Source organism: Podarcis melisellensis, assembly GCF_964234715.1.
Source record: "Podarcis melisellensis genome assembly, chromosome: 11".
In the NCBI taxonomy this organism is placed as follows: Eukaryota; Metazoa; Chordata; class Lepidosauria; order Squamata; family Lacertidae; genus Podarcis; species Podarcis melisellensis.
In genome coordinates, this window is record NC_138543.1 from 1,022,974 (window position 1) to 1,037,774 (window position 14,801).

The 14,801-nt window shown below is 43.8% G+C and overlaps 1 protein-coding gene across 1 annotated transcript in view; it reads left to right on the forward strand.

The window, feature by feature from the left end:
• TJP2 (tight junction protein 2) overlaps positions 1-14,801 on the forward strand; it is a 60,630-nt gene that overhangs the window by 21,680 nt on the left and 24,149 nt on the right. Inside the window, exons 2-7 of the mRNA XM_081930846.1 lie at positions 6,072-6,125; positions 10,326-10,450; positions 12,004-12,106; positions 12,594-13,170; positions 13,904-14,007; positions 14,178-14,331. Of these exons, the coding sequence (XP_081786972.1) occupies positions 6,081-6,125; positions 10,326-10,450; positions 12,004-12,106; positions 12,594-13,170; positions 13,904-14,007; positions 14,178-14,331 (1,108 nt within the window). The 5' untranslated portion in view covers positions 6,072-6,080. The remainder of the gene's footprint in view (positions 1-6,071; positions 6,126-10,325; positions 10,451-12,003; positions 12,107-12,593; positions 13,171-13,903; positions 14,008-14,177; positions 14,332-14,801) is intronic.

Genomic DNA, 14,801 nt, shown 5'->3' on the forward strand with positions numbered 1-14,801 from the left:
GGTAAAGCTGAAAGAGTTTCCTGGTTTGTGTGAGAGCTTATAATTGAGGAGGGAGAGAGCAAACAAAGCTGGAATTATCTGCAAAGCATCTGCAAAGTACTGGTCGGCTGAGCTACCTCCTGGGAAGCTGTTAAGTCTCCACCTTTTGTTCACCAGTATATTTCCTTGTTTAGCAGCCTTAGAGTGGCCTAGTGGTTAGTGTGTCAGACTAGGACCTGGAGACCAGGGTTCAAATCCCCACTCAGCCATGAAGCTCACTGGGTGACCTTGGGCCAGTCACATCTCTCAGCCTAACCTACCTCATGGGGCTGTTGCAGCGAGCTCTTTGGAGAAAAAGCTGGGATATAAATGCAGTAAATAAAATCAATATAAATAAATGCATCAAAGCACAATGCTAGTTACAACACTGCAAATTCAACAAAACACAGCCTGGGGGGGGTACACCTTGCTGCATCCAGGAATGTGTACATACTCTCATACTTCTAGCCTGGGGCTTGAGGGGGTTGGAAAGTGGAAACTGTGTGTGTACCAAGACAACCTAAATTTTACATTATGAATAAATTCTGAAAGCTTGGAATATAAGGTTGACTTCAGGACCCATTCTGACTCAGATGCTTAGGCTGCAAGTGCATGAAATCCAACTTGCTCTCGGTGTAACAGTGTTGCTATAAGCCTGTCTTTATGAATAAACAAATGCACAAGTAAACTGGACTAACCTCTTTCTCCTCCCCACCTTGAGTTGCTTGCAGTTGTCTTGTATGAGAGATTCTTGACCGTTTCCATTTGGTTGTTTCATCATTACAGTCAAGCTCTTGCATTGCCTCAGTCTGCTCTCTGGAACAGTTAACTATTCCAAACAGTTGTCTCATATGAGCAGTAGCACATCAAATGAGGCCACTTGTGTCAGTGGCTCACCTGCGTGATGAAGCTCTGGAAGGAACTTGCCAAAGATCGGGGATGCTGAACACCTTTCATTCAGACACTTTTTCCTTTTTCCTGAGTGGCCTCATTTGCTCTTCTCAGGCATGTGTCACAAAATACAAAAAGTCACAGAGCAAGAGACAGCCTGCCAAGTGGTATATTATCTGAAGTAGCTTCTATACCATTCGGCAGGCTGTCTCTCGCTCTCTGACTTTTTTTGTGAGAAGTGCAGATTTCTCCTCTTCATGCAAACCAGTGCGGTAAGCAAGGCAGCATTCTTCCAGTTCCTGCTTTGAAAGCCAGGAGGTGGCATCATTGAGCTATAGGTTTGCACAGCAGCTGTGGGAGCCTCTTGTGGAGAGAGGAAGATACTGGAGGTGTTTGCATCCCCTCTGCCTCACCTCTGATGGGAGGAGGTCAGAAGAGGAAGCCAGAGATGGACTGAGCAGCAAGACACGTGGGAGCTGAGACTGTTTACAGTACAGAGTTGTCCTTTTCTCATTTCTTTCCCCCAGTAGCTTTACAGCTGTGATTGCAGAAGCCAGCCAAATGGCATATGCCCCAATACGCAAAGTCTGTGTCCTAAATGCTGCTTACAGATCAGGCAAACACTTCTCCTGTAACTGCGAGTTCCTCACGTTTCTGCATATTCTTTGGGAATGGGGAGGAGACTGTGTGTTGATGCTTGCCTAGTGGTGACACCAGCAAGTTACTTAAGTAGGAATTAAATCGAGGTACTGGGTTATTTATGTTCTGTTTTAAGATAGTGACATTTGTTTTGGGAGTAGATGTGTTGCCATTTGTACATCTGTGGGTTTTAATATGTCATTGTGTGAAATGAAGGCAGGATTGGCTGAGTATGTAGGGCACAATTGTATTAGAATTACATAACAATGTTTGAGTGGTGGAAACTGATGAAAAGACGGGGATGTTAGAGTCCCTTAACAGATTATAGTGTGCCACAATGAAGACAGCTCAAGCTCTGCAACGAATGTGGCTACATGCTGTGAAAAAGTTGAGGATTTTAAAATGGCATGTGAGTTAATTTTTGAAAAATATATATCATTAGTATTTCCTATTGTCTCATCCATACTAAGATTTTGTGTTTTAAAACGAGGAAGAAGACATGATTCTTGACTGTCTTCAACATTGTTGTACTTTATTTTAGTCTCAAATAGTTTAGCATTAAATGGCTCCCTGATTTCCATGCCTTCCGAGTGTCTGGGGGAAGCTTGCTGGCTTGCTGTGTCATTCAAGTCTCACTAGGATCTAATCATCACATTAGTCTTCTAATTAGAATGAATTAGCCTGAAATCTGTAAAATTGTGCTTGAGAAGATTGTTTATTAAATAATTCTTCTTTTAATGTAGGCTTAATAGAATGTGCTAAGTGAGCTACTGGTAATATCATCACCCGTTTAATTGTGTGACAGTGCAATCAATTAATGTATTCATATTACATTTCTTGCCATTTCCTAAAATGATACACTCATTACTCCTCAGGAATAGGTGACACACACCTTAACCTGTCTCTTGATGCATTTGCAGCACTAGTGCAACGTGTACCAGGTTCACTGACACCTGATGTAGTTGGAGTTTTGTGCTTGCTCTGACAGAATTTAATCCCCTCTCTGGTACAGTCTGAAGTCTTCAGATGGTGACTTACAACATCTGTGGTCTTACCCAGCCCCCACACTCATTTTGCTCCTTCCATTAATCTGTCAGCATTGGTTAGTATCTCTGCAACAACAAACAGCTGTAAATTTTATAATGTTAAAGAGATTATGAGTTAGAGATTTAGGACAGAGCAGATGGCTTTTGTGCCTTGTGAACTCCCAAGGTGAACTTCCAGTACTTTGTTGGTGCTGGACTTTATATCGTACAGAATGTGACCTTAAGAGCTGCTTCCTCTTAGCTTGATTATACCAGCATTCAAAAGCCAAGCATACACCCCCCTCCCCTTTGTAACAATTTAATGCATGCCATTCCAAGGAACATTTGACTTTCCGGTTTTCTTCTGAGGCACAGATACAATGGTACCTCGGGTTAAGTACTTAATTCATTCCGGAGGTCCATTCTTAACCTGAAACTGTTCTTAACCTGAAGCACCACTTTAGCTAATGGGGCCTCCCGCTGCCGCCGCGCCGCCGGAGCACGATTTCTGTTCTTATCCTGAAGGAAAGTTCTTAACCTGAAGCACTATTTCTAGGTTAGCAGAGTCTGTAACCTGAAGCATATGTAACCTGAGGTACCACTGTAGTTCAAACTAATTTTCAAATAATTTGTAGTTTTTATTCACAAGTAAAAACTAAAAGTATTTCAACATTGTATTCATCAATCTGCACTTCTTAAATTCTGCAAGTAGCTGAACATGCGTAGAAATTTGTTCATTTCATTTCCAGTACAATAAAACATTTTTCTTACTGAAAATATCCTGTTAGTATATATGTATCTGCTGCGACTGGACATAATTGTCAGGGGTCCCTTTACCTTTAGCTGCCATATAGTAGTATTAATTATAGTAATTAAAAAGATCTCTGAAATGTTTTTAGTAGCTCTGTGTGAGAGAGAGAATATATTGAACTTGTAATTTATGTAGGGGTTTTTTTTATCTCCAGGCATGACGTTTTTATTGCATCAATCAATCTGCTGAGGATCTGAACTCTGATCAGATTGAAATGATGATGATGATTTTATTTGTATCACTCCCATCTTTATTATTTGAACAGGCACTTTGGGCAGGTTCTAACAGATATAAAAACCTAATAAAACATCAAACATTAAAAACCTCCCAATACAGGGCTGCCTTCAGATGTCTTAAAAGTTGTAGTTATCTTCGTAACACCTAATGAGAGGGCATTCCACAGCATGTTTTACATTTTCTATATGCACTGTAAGCTGCCCAGAGTGGCTGAGGAAACCAAGCTAAATGGGCAGGGTATAAATAATACATAAATTATCATTACAGTGGTACTTCGGGTTACAAACACTTTGGATTACAGACTCCGCTAACACAGAAGTAGTACCTTGGGTTAAGAACTTTACCTCAGGATGAGAACAGAAATCGCGCGGTGGTGGCAGCAGGAGGCCCCATTAGCTAAAGTGGTACCTCAGGTTAAGAGTGGTTTCAGGATAAGAACAGACCTCTGGGCCAAGGCCATTTGAGGCTTTCAAGGTCAGCACCAACACTTTGAATTGTGCTCAGAAACATACCAGGAGTCAGTGTAGAGCCTTTAGGACCAGTTCTGTAAGGTTCTGACAGCTGCTCCCAGTCACTAGTCTAGCTGATGCACTCTGAATTAGTTGTTGTTTCTGAGGCACCTTCAAAGGTCGCCCCACGTAGAGCGCATGGCAGTAGTCCAAGTGGGCAGCATCTTAGCTCTTAGAAATCATCCGATTGACTGTCCTGTGGTTCACCAGGCACCATAGATGGTGGTCCTGTTGTAGGAGCACATCAAGAGACTATCATGGCAGCATTCGGTTATGCTGCACATAGTAAGGATGAGAGCACTATCTGTGAGGGAGGGGATGCGGGGTTACATGTCTTATCTCCTTCAGTCTTCCCACATTGAGAAGGGTGGTCTGAAGGAGAATCGTAAGATGGCTTAGCAGAATGTTTTACCATCATCCCTGCAGTCGGAAACCCTGATTGTGTGTGGAGGACTATAAGTGTGTTCGGTCAAATGCACTTGCGATTCCCTTTCAGACCTTCACATATCACATTAAGCTATAGTTTGTTTTAAACTTTGGTTTAATTTGGAGAGAAACAAACCCTGAACCTGGGTTGGGATGACATGAAATAAGCTAGACTCTGATGTGTGTTGTCCACAGCGTGGCTGCAGCCACAGCGTGGCTGCAGCAGGATTAGGGGGAGCACCTAGAGAACTTTTGAACAGCATGCCCTCTAGCTCACATTAAACCATAGCTAGTTTAAAACTATGATTTAATGTGATATGCAGACCAGGCTGATGCAGAAGGTCAGGAGTGGAGGGGGCAGGGTGCCAGCACACACAGCCCTATTGTCCCTCTGGGTGAAGTTAGTAGAGTAAGTGCATGAAGAGGGCTGGAGCTTCAAACAATGCATGAGTTTCATTTAGAGTAAGGGATTTACACTAAAGTTTTGTGCAGGCACATGCAAAGCAGCTGGCTTTAGGCATCAGGTCTTCTAAATGCTTGAAAATGTAATATTTGGTGTATGCATATAATCCAGACCTTCTCTCCTATACATGCTGTCTTATGTGCATGGAGCTGTCTCCAAAAGCATTTGGAAACCAGCACTGGTACGGAACGCGGTGGCCAGGTTTTGAGGGGGGCTTAAGATTAATTTTTGGGTACAATTCAATGTGGTAGTTATTAATTGCATTTTAAAGCCCTATATGGCTTTAGACATCTTATAGACATCTTAAAGATCACCTCCTACATGAGCTTTCTAGTCATTGAGTGAGACCTTGCATTATTGACCTGCCTTCACTGCAGACAGGATGGGGGCGACTTGGGCAGGACCTTTTTGGGGACAGTCACTAGATGTGTCAGATCTGGCCATCTCATTGATTACTCAGTCAGTCAACAAGTTTATTGTTCTAGCCAAAAGCCATGAAAATTTCATGTCAATAATATTAATAAAATATTTTTATTTTATTACATTGCATATATTGTTTATTTATTAAACTTCAGTCCCTCCCTTCTTCCCAGAGTGGCAATGGTGACCTATCTATTTTGATAGCAGTTTATTCAAGGTCTCTGGTCTCTTAGGGGTTTCCATCATGATCAATTTAATCCAAGTGATCTTCATTCAGGCGTGTGCTCCCCTGCTACTGAGATTTGGTCCTTTGTCAGGCAACAAGTACCACAGGCACAAATATATAAAGATCTGGGTGTGAGCTATTTCTCTCAAGTGTGGTTTCCTTTTTGTGCATACAGATAAAAAACACGGAAAAGGCTTCTCCAACTAAAATTTTGTTCTTCAAACGTGTTTATTTTTTTATTCAGATTCTGGCTAATTAATGTCCATTTTTAAAAGCACTGCAGTGTGATAACTGCAAAGCATTACTGCTGTTTGATACTGACTTTGAAAAGGGTCTGTTCTTAATTTTGTGAGAACTGTCTTCTGTTGTGATGTTCTATTGATTATTGCTTTTCATTGTCCAGCAGGCCCCAGGCATGGAAGAGCTGATATGGGAACAGTATACAGTGACCTTACAAAGGGTGAGAGGTTATTTCTGGTCCTTTTTTTCTAATAGTCCCTTTCCCCCTTTTTGCATGTGTGTTAGTAAATCTGACATAAGCCGTTAACCTTATTGATCAATTTTCCTTGTGAAACATTTTAAAAATTGTTAATTAGAACTGTTAAACTATGCTAAATAGTTTTGTTCCACCCTTACATTTTTATTTTTGCTCCAGCAGTGTATTTAAATTCACAGCAATACATTTCTGCATAACTATTCAAATATTTAAAATTCCAGAGCTCACATCAACATCACATTCAGAAGGGCTGAACGATGTCTGGTTTTCAACATCCCGATATATCACCAGCTAGTCACCATGATATACTGTATTTTTCGCTCTATAACACGCACCTGACCATAACACACACATCGTTTTTAGAGGAGAAAAACAAGGGAAAAAACATTCCGAATGAAACAGTGGATGTATCATTTTTTGTGCTTCATGCTGTGGCCACAGACATGTGATCTGATGGTGAATTTGGGGTGACCCAATGCAAAAATCCTGAGAATTCCTGTGGATCCATGCTTTGTAACCACGTTTTTGCACCATTGCAGCCCCAGGCAACAGTGGGTGCGTGATTTTTCTGGTGCAGGCTGTAGCCATGGACATGCTATGTGATCTGATGGTGAATTTGGGGTGACCCAATGCAAAGATCCTGAGAATCCATGTGGATCTATGCTTTGTAACCACATTTTAAGTGGGGAGCGAAGGAAAAACAAAGACGGGACATGAGAGGGGTGTGCAGAGAAGCAGCTGGCTAAGAATGCAGGAGAGGGATTTAACGGGAGGGAGGAAAGAAAGGCAAAAGTTTCCCCCCACCCAAGCCAGCCATCCATCTCTCTCTCTCTCTCTCTCTCTCTCTCTCTCTCTCTCTCTCCCCCCCCTCTCCCTCCCCCTCTCTCTCTCCCTCTCCCCCAGCAGCACCGGAGCACAGAGACCATACGTTGCTTTCCCCTCTGCTTGCCTGGAGGGGAGGGGCTTTCCCTGCTCTTTGTTCCGTTTCAGCAAACACAGCAAGGAAACAGAGGAGGGTGGGCAGTAAGACCCTGAGGCAGAATGCAGGAAAGCAGCCGCTTCCTCTTTTCAAGTTTCCCTTCTCTGTGAAGCGCAATTTGATTTTTGCCTGATTTTTCGGCTCCAGGGACCACACATTCGCTCTATAACGCGCACAGACATTTCCCCTCCCTTTTTAGGAGAAAAAATCTGCGTGTTATAGAGGGAAAAATACGGTACTAATATATAACAATGTCTAAAATAAGGACGTAACCATGTAATGTTACCAGGGTAATGTCCTGGCATCTTCTACTACTTCGGGGTCTAAAACTGATACATTTTTACTTACCTTTAACATATTGTTACAGCTGTATATAGTACAGAGGAACAGGGGTGGCAGGAATCATGAGAGAAGCGATGACTGGCTTCACGGTTTTTCACACATCACAATTTCTTACATAGCACATGTGCACATCATGATTCGCGATGTATCACCATGTCGAAAATTATGAAACTTTTACCAGGATGTGGACGTCCAATCAATTTTGGTTAATGTATTGATACATTGCCCATCCCTAGGTCCGAGGTGGTGGTGGTGGTGTTGTTAAATGTCAACCATATTTTTTATTTTAAATTTACCTCCATTAATTCCCATAATTACTCCATATTGAATAATAAATCATTGCATCCTTGACAAGTCTCTCTACTCTACATTGGGCCAATGTTCCATGATTTTTCTTTTCATTATACAGTGGTACCTCAGGTTAAGTACTTAATTTGTTCCGGAGGTCCGTACTTAACCTGAAACTGTTCTTAACCTGAAGCACCACTTTAGCTAATGGGGCCTCCTGCTGCCGCCACGCCGCCGGAGCACAATTTCTGTTCTCATTCTGAAGCAAGGTTCTTAACCCGAAACACTATTTCTGGGTTAGCGGAGTCTATAACCTGAAGCGTATGTAACCCGAGGTACCACTGTATAGCCACTGGTTCATGTCCAGTTCCACTTCTTCAGTTTCATTTCCTGTTGCGTTTACGATCTCCTCTAGGACCTTCCATTTTCTTTTTCTTTTTTCCAGAGACAGCACCATAATTTTAATAGCATCCTTCTGTGAATTTGCTCCAGATTGTATGCAAAATACTTTCTCTCTGCTAGAGCTAAAGAAAGGCGAGGACTGAAGTTTCCCCCAAGCTTTTTTTTTTTTGCTTTCAACTCCATCAGCACCATATCAAAATAATTCTCCATATCACCATTTGTGATTTTATCTTCTCCTTCTCCAAATTCTTGTATGGAAGTCATTTCCATTTCAGCAGCAGCAACTGCTTCCTTCAATTTAATAATTTCTTGATCTAGTCCTGCCAACATTTTATCCATTTGTTCTGAAGCCTCTGAATATTCCCCATTTCCATTTTCCACTTCAGATCCCTCTGGCTCATTTTCTTGCTCAAACATTGATCCAATCATTTTTTATTGTTCAGCCATCAACTGTTGAACAATACCAACCATCACTGGGAGATCCAACAATACCTTTGCCATGCTGGATGCTTTTGATGTTCTGCATATTAGTAGCCCCTCAATCCACTTTAAAATTTCCCCTTTAAAACTGAAGCTGCAACTGTGTCTCAAAGCACCTTCCTCATGATGGCTGCTTAACTTTCAGTTTTTCCATTTCTTTAGTGACAGGAAGCAGGAAAAGGATTAAAGATTTTTCACATATTGATTCCTATCATCCATTTTAATCCTTCTTGTCCACCATAAATCAGGCCTTTCACTTTGCTTTAGACACTCTAACAATTAGTTTCCTTTCTGTTTTCTCAACAACAGGAGGTGGTACTTACAGATTTTCGCATTGTAGATTTCCCCCAGCAGATGGGGGGGGGGGTGTCTCATTACAGTTTCCTTGTCCCAGAGATGTTTTGAAAAGGAAATGTGTGATTCTTTACCTTACTTACTGTTTGTTTAAAAAGGTGATTACGTGGTGTTTGGGCATGATGGCATTACTCCTCAGCTTGCCAGTTTGTTCTGACTCCCATCCAAGCTGCGAGGCTCAGGCAGCAGAAAAGCAGCTTGGATCCAAGCATTTTGAGGTTAACTCCCTTGTCTCCAGAGTGATTTAATGACCAGACTATCTGTCTGACTATTACCAATCACTACATAATTATCTTCTGTCAGTGGCAACTAACAGAAAGACAGCCTGTCAGAGCTGCCCGAGGTCCCAGCTCACAAAGGACCAACGCCAGTGCGTTACTATTTACAAAAGTCTTTATTGAAGTTCAGTTTCGATTTCAAAGCCGCGGCGCGCAGCTCTACGTCTCAAACTCTAGACCGCTGAAGCTCCGTCTGAATCTCCTCCCCCCTGACACCAGTTTAAGACTCTAGCCTTGCTCCACCTCTTCCTTTGCTCTCTTCTCCTCTGGGCCCGCCTGTCCGCTGGGGTCTCGCCCCTTCTAGACTCTTCTGATGCTGAGTCCCCTGAGTCTTCCCCCTCCCTCCGGCGGGCTTTAGGACCTGGTTCCCAATCCGGGTTTCCTGCTGCCGCGCGCGCCCAGCCGGCCACCTTCCTCCTGACCGTTACACTGCTCCTGTCACTGCTTCCCCCTTCGGGGAGGCTAGCTGAACCTGACTTCCCCTCCATTCCCTCACTCTGCGATGGAGGCGTGGCCAGCCCTGACTCATCTCCTCTCCCTGCTGGAGGAGAAGCTGGCCCTGATACATGTGACTCTTCCCCCTCACTACGCTCTGGTGGAGGAGCTGGTCCTGATCTCCCGCTGCTGCTTTGGGAGTCCCCGCTGGCCCCTTGCTTCTGGTGTGTCCCCCCAGGGACCCCCCTTGCCCTGGCCGTCGGCACCCCCCTCTGGGAATCTTCTGATTCGCTGGAGAGGCTCATGGAATCTCTCGGGCCACTTTCATACTCCCCTACGCTGCCCTCAGATTCTTCCCCTTTGCTCTCCATTTCCTCTCTCCCCTGTGCCTCTGCTCCTGAGCCCCTGACACAGCCCAATCACCATTCCTCTCTCCCAGAGGTCCCTGAGCAATTTTCAAGAGGTCAAGTCGGCGGTGGTGGGAGTTTGGGAATCACTGGTCTAACTATGCCTCTATTTTGGTATTCTAACAATTTCAAATTCTATTGGCTCTATTTTTTTTTATTTTTTTTAAAAGAACATTTTTCCTCCCTCTTTTCCCTTTAGGACTCAAAGCGAGGGTTTGGGATTGCAGTTTCTGGTGGCAGAGACAACCCTCATTTTGAAAATGGCGAAACATCCATAGTTGTGTCAGATGTCCTTGCAGGTGGCCCAGCAGATGGATTACTTCAGTAAGTAAACATGCTTGTAGCAGTAGCGCCTGTCTCTCTTTGCTCTGATAATTTTTTTGCAAAACACAAATATACCGTCTTTTTCACTCCACAAGACGCATCTGACCATAAGACGCACATAGTTTTTAGAGGGGGAATGCAAGAAAAAAAAATTATTTAAAGGGAGCTCCCTCTAGCTGTTCTGGCTTCTGGCTTAGTCGCGCAGCCTACATTTGCTCCATAAGACGCACACACAATTCCCCTTACTTTTTAGGAGGGGGAAAGTGCGTCCTATAGAGCAAAAAATACGGTAATTGAGAAGGCATAGATTTCACAAAATTTGTGTAATTATTTGATCCTGCCATTTTTATCTATGAGGCTGTATCCAGCCTAGATAGCTTTACTTTTAGGCAACCTTGCATAGTGGCTAGCACACTAGACCCTGACCAAAATCCCTGCTCAGCTGTGGGATGCATCCAGGTAAGAGCATCTCAGGGGCAGGGGAATGCCGTACGGGAGCTGCATGTTTGTTATGCAGGCAGCAAGGTTCATGCTGGACCCGTGGCCCCCAGCTGCTTCCGTGGCATCTGCGTTGGCCTGCAGATCCCTGCCTTTAGATCCCAAACCTCAGAATTCTATGATTGGTTGTATGTCCTGGCTGGGGCTGATGGGATAGTCCAGAGCATCTGGAGGCACCTGGTTGGGAAAGGTCGTAGCAAATTCATGAAAGCTACACTGGTTTAATAAAGGAGGGTGTGCTAATGAAAATGTCGCTCTCCGCCCCGTAGTGGTGAAAACTGAACAAGGAGCCTGGGCATTAGGACTGGGAGGATGTTGACAGGCCTCATGTGTTCCATTTCTTTGCTTGTGTTTTGGTCATTGGAAATTGATGTCTATGGGATTAGGCTCTGGGAATAGTTTGTGAGGACAATTAAATGTAAAACAACAAAGGGAGGAAATCTTCAACTTTCCAGCAATGTTGACCTACAATTATAATGAGACATTGCTTATGTTATTAAGCAAATATCATTTGTCTTATACTGAATTTAACGGAACATAATGTTACTGTAGATATAAACGAGCTCAGTTCAGGACTACGCTGGCTGCAGTGCCTGAACACAAAGGGATCTCCATGGGGCATTGCAGAGCCCCGTCTTCTCCCCTTATGTGCTCAGGAACTAAGAATGGCAGCATAGGAAAAGGCCTGGGGGGCCTGTTCATGGCTTCCATGTCCCCATTTCTCGACTGAGCTAAGTAGAGGGGGCTGGATGGGGGCAGAGGAGGCAAACGCAGGCAACCAGTTCCCCATAATGGATTGAGGTGGGGCCCTGCAGTAGGGCTGGACTGACCCCAGTCCCCACTCAACCAGAAAGCTCCCTGGGTGACCTGGGGCCAGTTGCTCACGCTCAGCCTAACCTACCTCACAGGGTTGTTGTGGGGAATAAATGAGGAGGGGGAGAACACTTTGAGTTCCATGGAGAAAAAGGAGGGATATGAAGGCAATAAATAAACAAACCCCACCCTTTTTATCAATGTTAGTATTTTCTAATTGACAACATGCTTCTGTTTTGCAGAGAGAACGATAGAGTGGTTATGGTTAATAATACACCCATGGAAAATGTGGCCCATTCTTTTGCTGTGCAGCAGTTAAGGAAAAGTGGGAAAGTGGCTACCATTGTAAGTTAACAAGTATTTGCAGAAATATTTGCATTCTATCATTAAGGAGAAGTTAACAACACTGCACTTAGAATAAGTATTAATACGTCTGAAGTATAAAGACCTGATCTTTGGTAGACAAAAACTGTAATATTTTAAATGGAAAGGGTAGGAAGGGAGATTATTTCTCAGGCCTGCTGTAGAGATGCTGATGTCTTGTAAAAAGCATTTACCTGCGAAGCTGATTATCATGTTTAAAGGTGCTCAGCGAGTGCACAGGCTTTTCTCTGCACCAGTGACCTGCTGTTTAGGTGGGCATTCTGCTGGCATCATCTTAACTGTGGAGCAGCTGCATGGAATGCCAGCTTGGCTGAAGTGCTCTGCTACATTGCGTCTAAGTTGGGTTTGTTGGGTTTTATAAACATAGTGATAATTTTTTTGCAGCTGAATGTAAAATGATTGTGGCTTTTACAAGGAAATACAAAATTGTTCTCATTTTTGCAAACAGATAGTTAAAAGACCTCGCCAAGTGCAGCTCCCAGCTGTGAGAAGAAGCCCCTCTCTGGACTATGACTACCGGGCCTTTGATGTTATGGATAGTCGTGCCGAGTTTGATGGCAGAAGCACTCGAAGTGGCTACAGTGAAAGGAGTTGGTATAGTGGGAATGGGGGCCGGAGCCAGAGCTGGGGAGACCACCTAGACCGGGGCTACAGGACTGGCCGCGACCGGGGGCGCCAGCACAGCAGAGAGCGCAGCTACAGTCGCGATCGAAATCGCGGCCGGAGCATGGACAGAGAGAGGAGCTTCGACCACGAATACCAAAGACCCCGAAGCAGAGGCAGGAGCGTGGATAGAGAGGATGAATATGACCGGCGCTATGGTGGTGATCGGAGTGTGCCCCGAGACTACGACTGGAGAACCCGTCTTGAAGCCCCTCGTGAGAGGGAAGCCAAGAGCGGGAGCAGAGACCGGCTTAATTCCCGCAGCCCTTCCCCTGAATTGCAGCCTCAGTATGACTATGGAGCACATCAGGACCCCAGTGGGCCAGTTAATGTTCTCCTCACAAAAAGCAGATCAAACGAAGGCAAGTGCCCAGCATCTTTTGGTGGGAGGTTGAAAGGAATGCCTCCTCCTTGCTTTTACCTCCTCTCCCCTTGGCCGTTTAACCCATTGATTGCAAACCTCTGTTTGCTTGGCACCTCAGTTTTTATTTTTTCCCTATTGTTTCCTGAAATTTACACAAGCGCAAAGAATTAAACAAGAGACAAAAAATTTAGGATACCTTACAAATATATTGAGGACAAAGTGCCATGTAAACGTCCTAGAAGAACGTATGGTACACACTCCACGGTGTCAAAACTACTGAGAAGGACCCAAAGATGCCTTAAATTTAAATGTATACCTTGGTTTACAGAATATAGGGCAAGCAATTTGATCCATTTCTTTTTCTCAACATTAGGAGCCCACAAGCTAGCATGGAACTCGGTCAGATCAGGAACCCATGAAGCTGAACTTGCCTGCCAGCCCTGCATGGTACCTTGCCCTGGCACTTGATACTTCCTTATTTTTGCATCCCAGGCAGTCAGCCAGATTAGTAGCTATATGTAAAATCTTGGTGACCCTCCCTACCTGACCAGTAGAGCTGTGCCCTGATGTGCCACAGCTGCATTGCACAGGTCCCTCTTTGTCTTCCAATCCACTGAGAAAGACAAAATACCATTGATGGCTCCCTCCACTTGTATATATTGGAAACCAGTGGCATGTAGCATGCTTCATGTGTCAAGCTGCAAAACTGTCTCTTATTGTTCCACTTGCAGAATATGGCCTTCGACTTGGAAGTCAGATTTTCATCAAAGAAATGACCAGCACGGGGCTGGCAACCAAGGATGGCAATTTGCATGAAGGGGACATCATTCTCAAAGTACGTTTTTGTATTAAGGGCCCTTAATTTCTTATGTTTTGGGGGAAATGGACACTTTGCAAGTTTTCCTGTCCATTTGCAATTAGTGAATGGAGATTCAGCTCTGAACTGATCTATCAGAACCGTTTGTGCTGAAAGTGTAAGTAAATATGTTTGTCTCACACATCCAGATCAATGGTACAGTGACAGAGAATATGTCTTTATTTGATGCCAGAAAATTGATTGAGAAATCAAGAGGAAAACTCCAGTTGGTTGTCCTAAGGGACAGAAAACAAACCCTAATCAACATTCCTTCCATGCATGACAGCGAGTCAGAAATAGAAGGTGAGAGCTTAGAAGCAGAGCTAAAGTCACTTTCCTATTTAAGTATTTATTTGCAGTATGTGACAATAAATAAAAATATACCTTCACAGAAATGTACTCAATTAGACACAAAACAAAAGTTGCTAAGTGTAAAAGCTTGTGTGTTTTTTGTGGTACAGATTTTGAGACTTGGAAATCTGTACCAGTAACTGGTCTGAAGTGTGACCAAATTTCTTGAGTCAAGGCAAGGCATGTGGGTGAGTTCCTTTGCCCCAAGCCAAGGCCAATATGAGCTAAGAATATGCCACAGAATGTGTTTTTCATACCAGGTTTCTTCACTTCCATTGCATTCATTGATCATGCTGTTCTGTTGTATCCATAGGCTGGCTGGGAAAGAGACTACCTCTGAGCATGTGCAGGCTGCCCACTAAAGGTCACTTCTTACATGGCATTTTTCCTGGGAAGGAAAAACTGTATTCAGTGCCAGATAT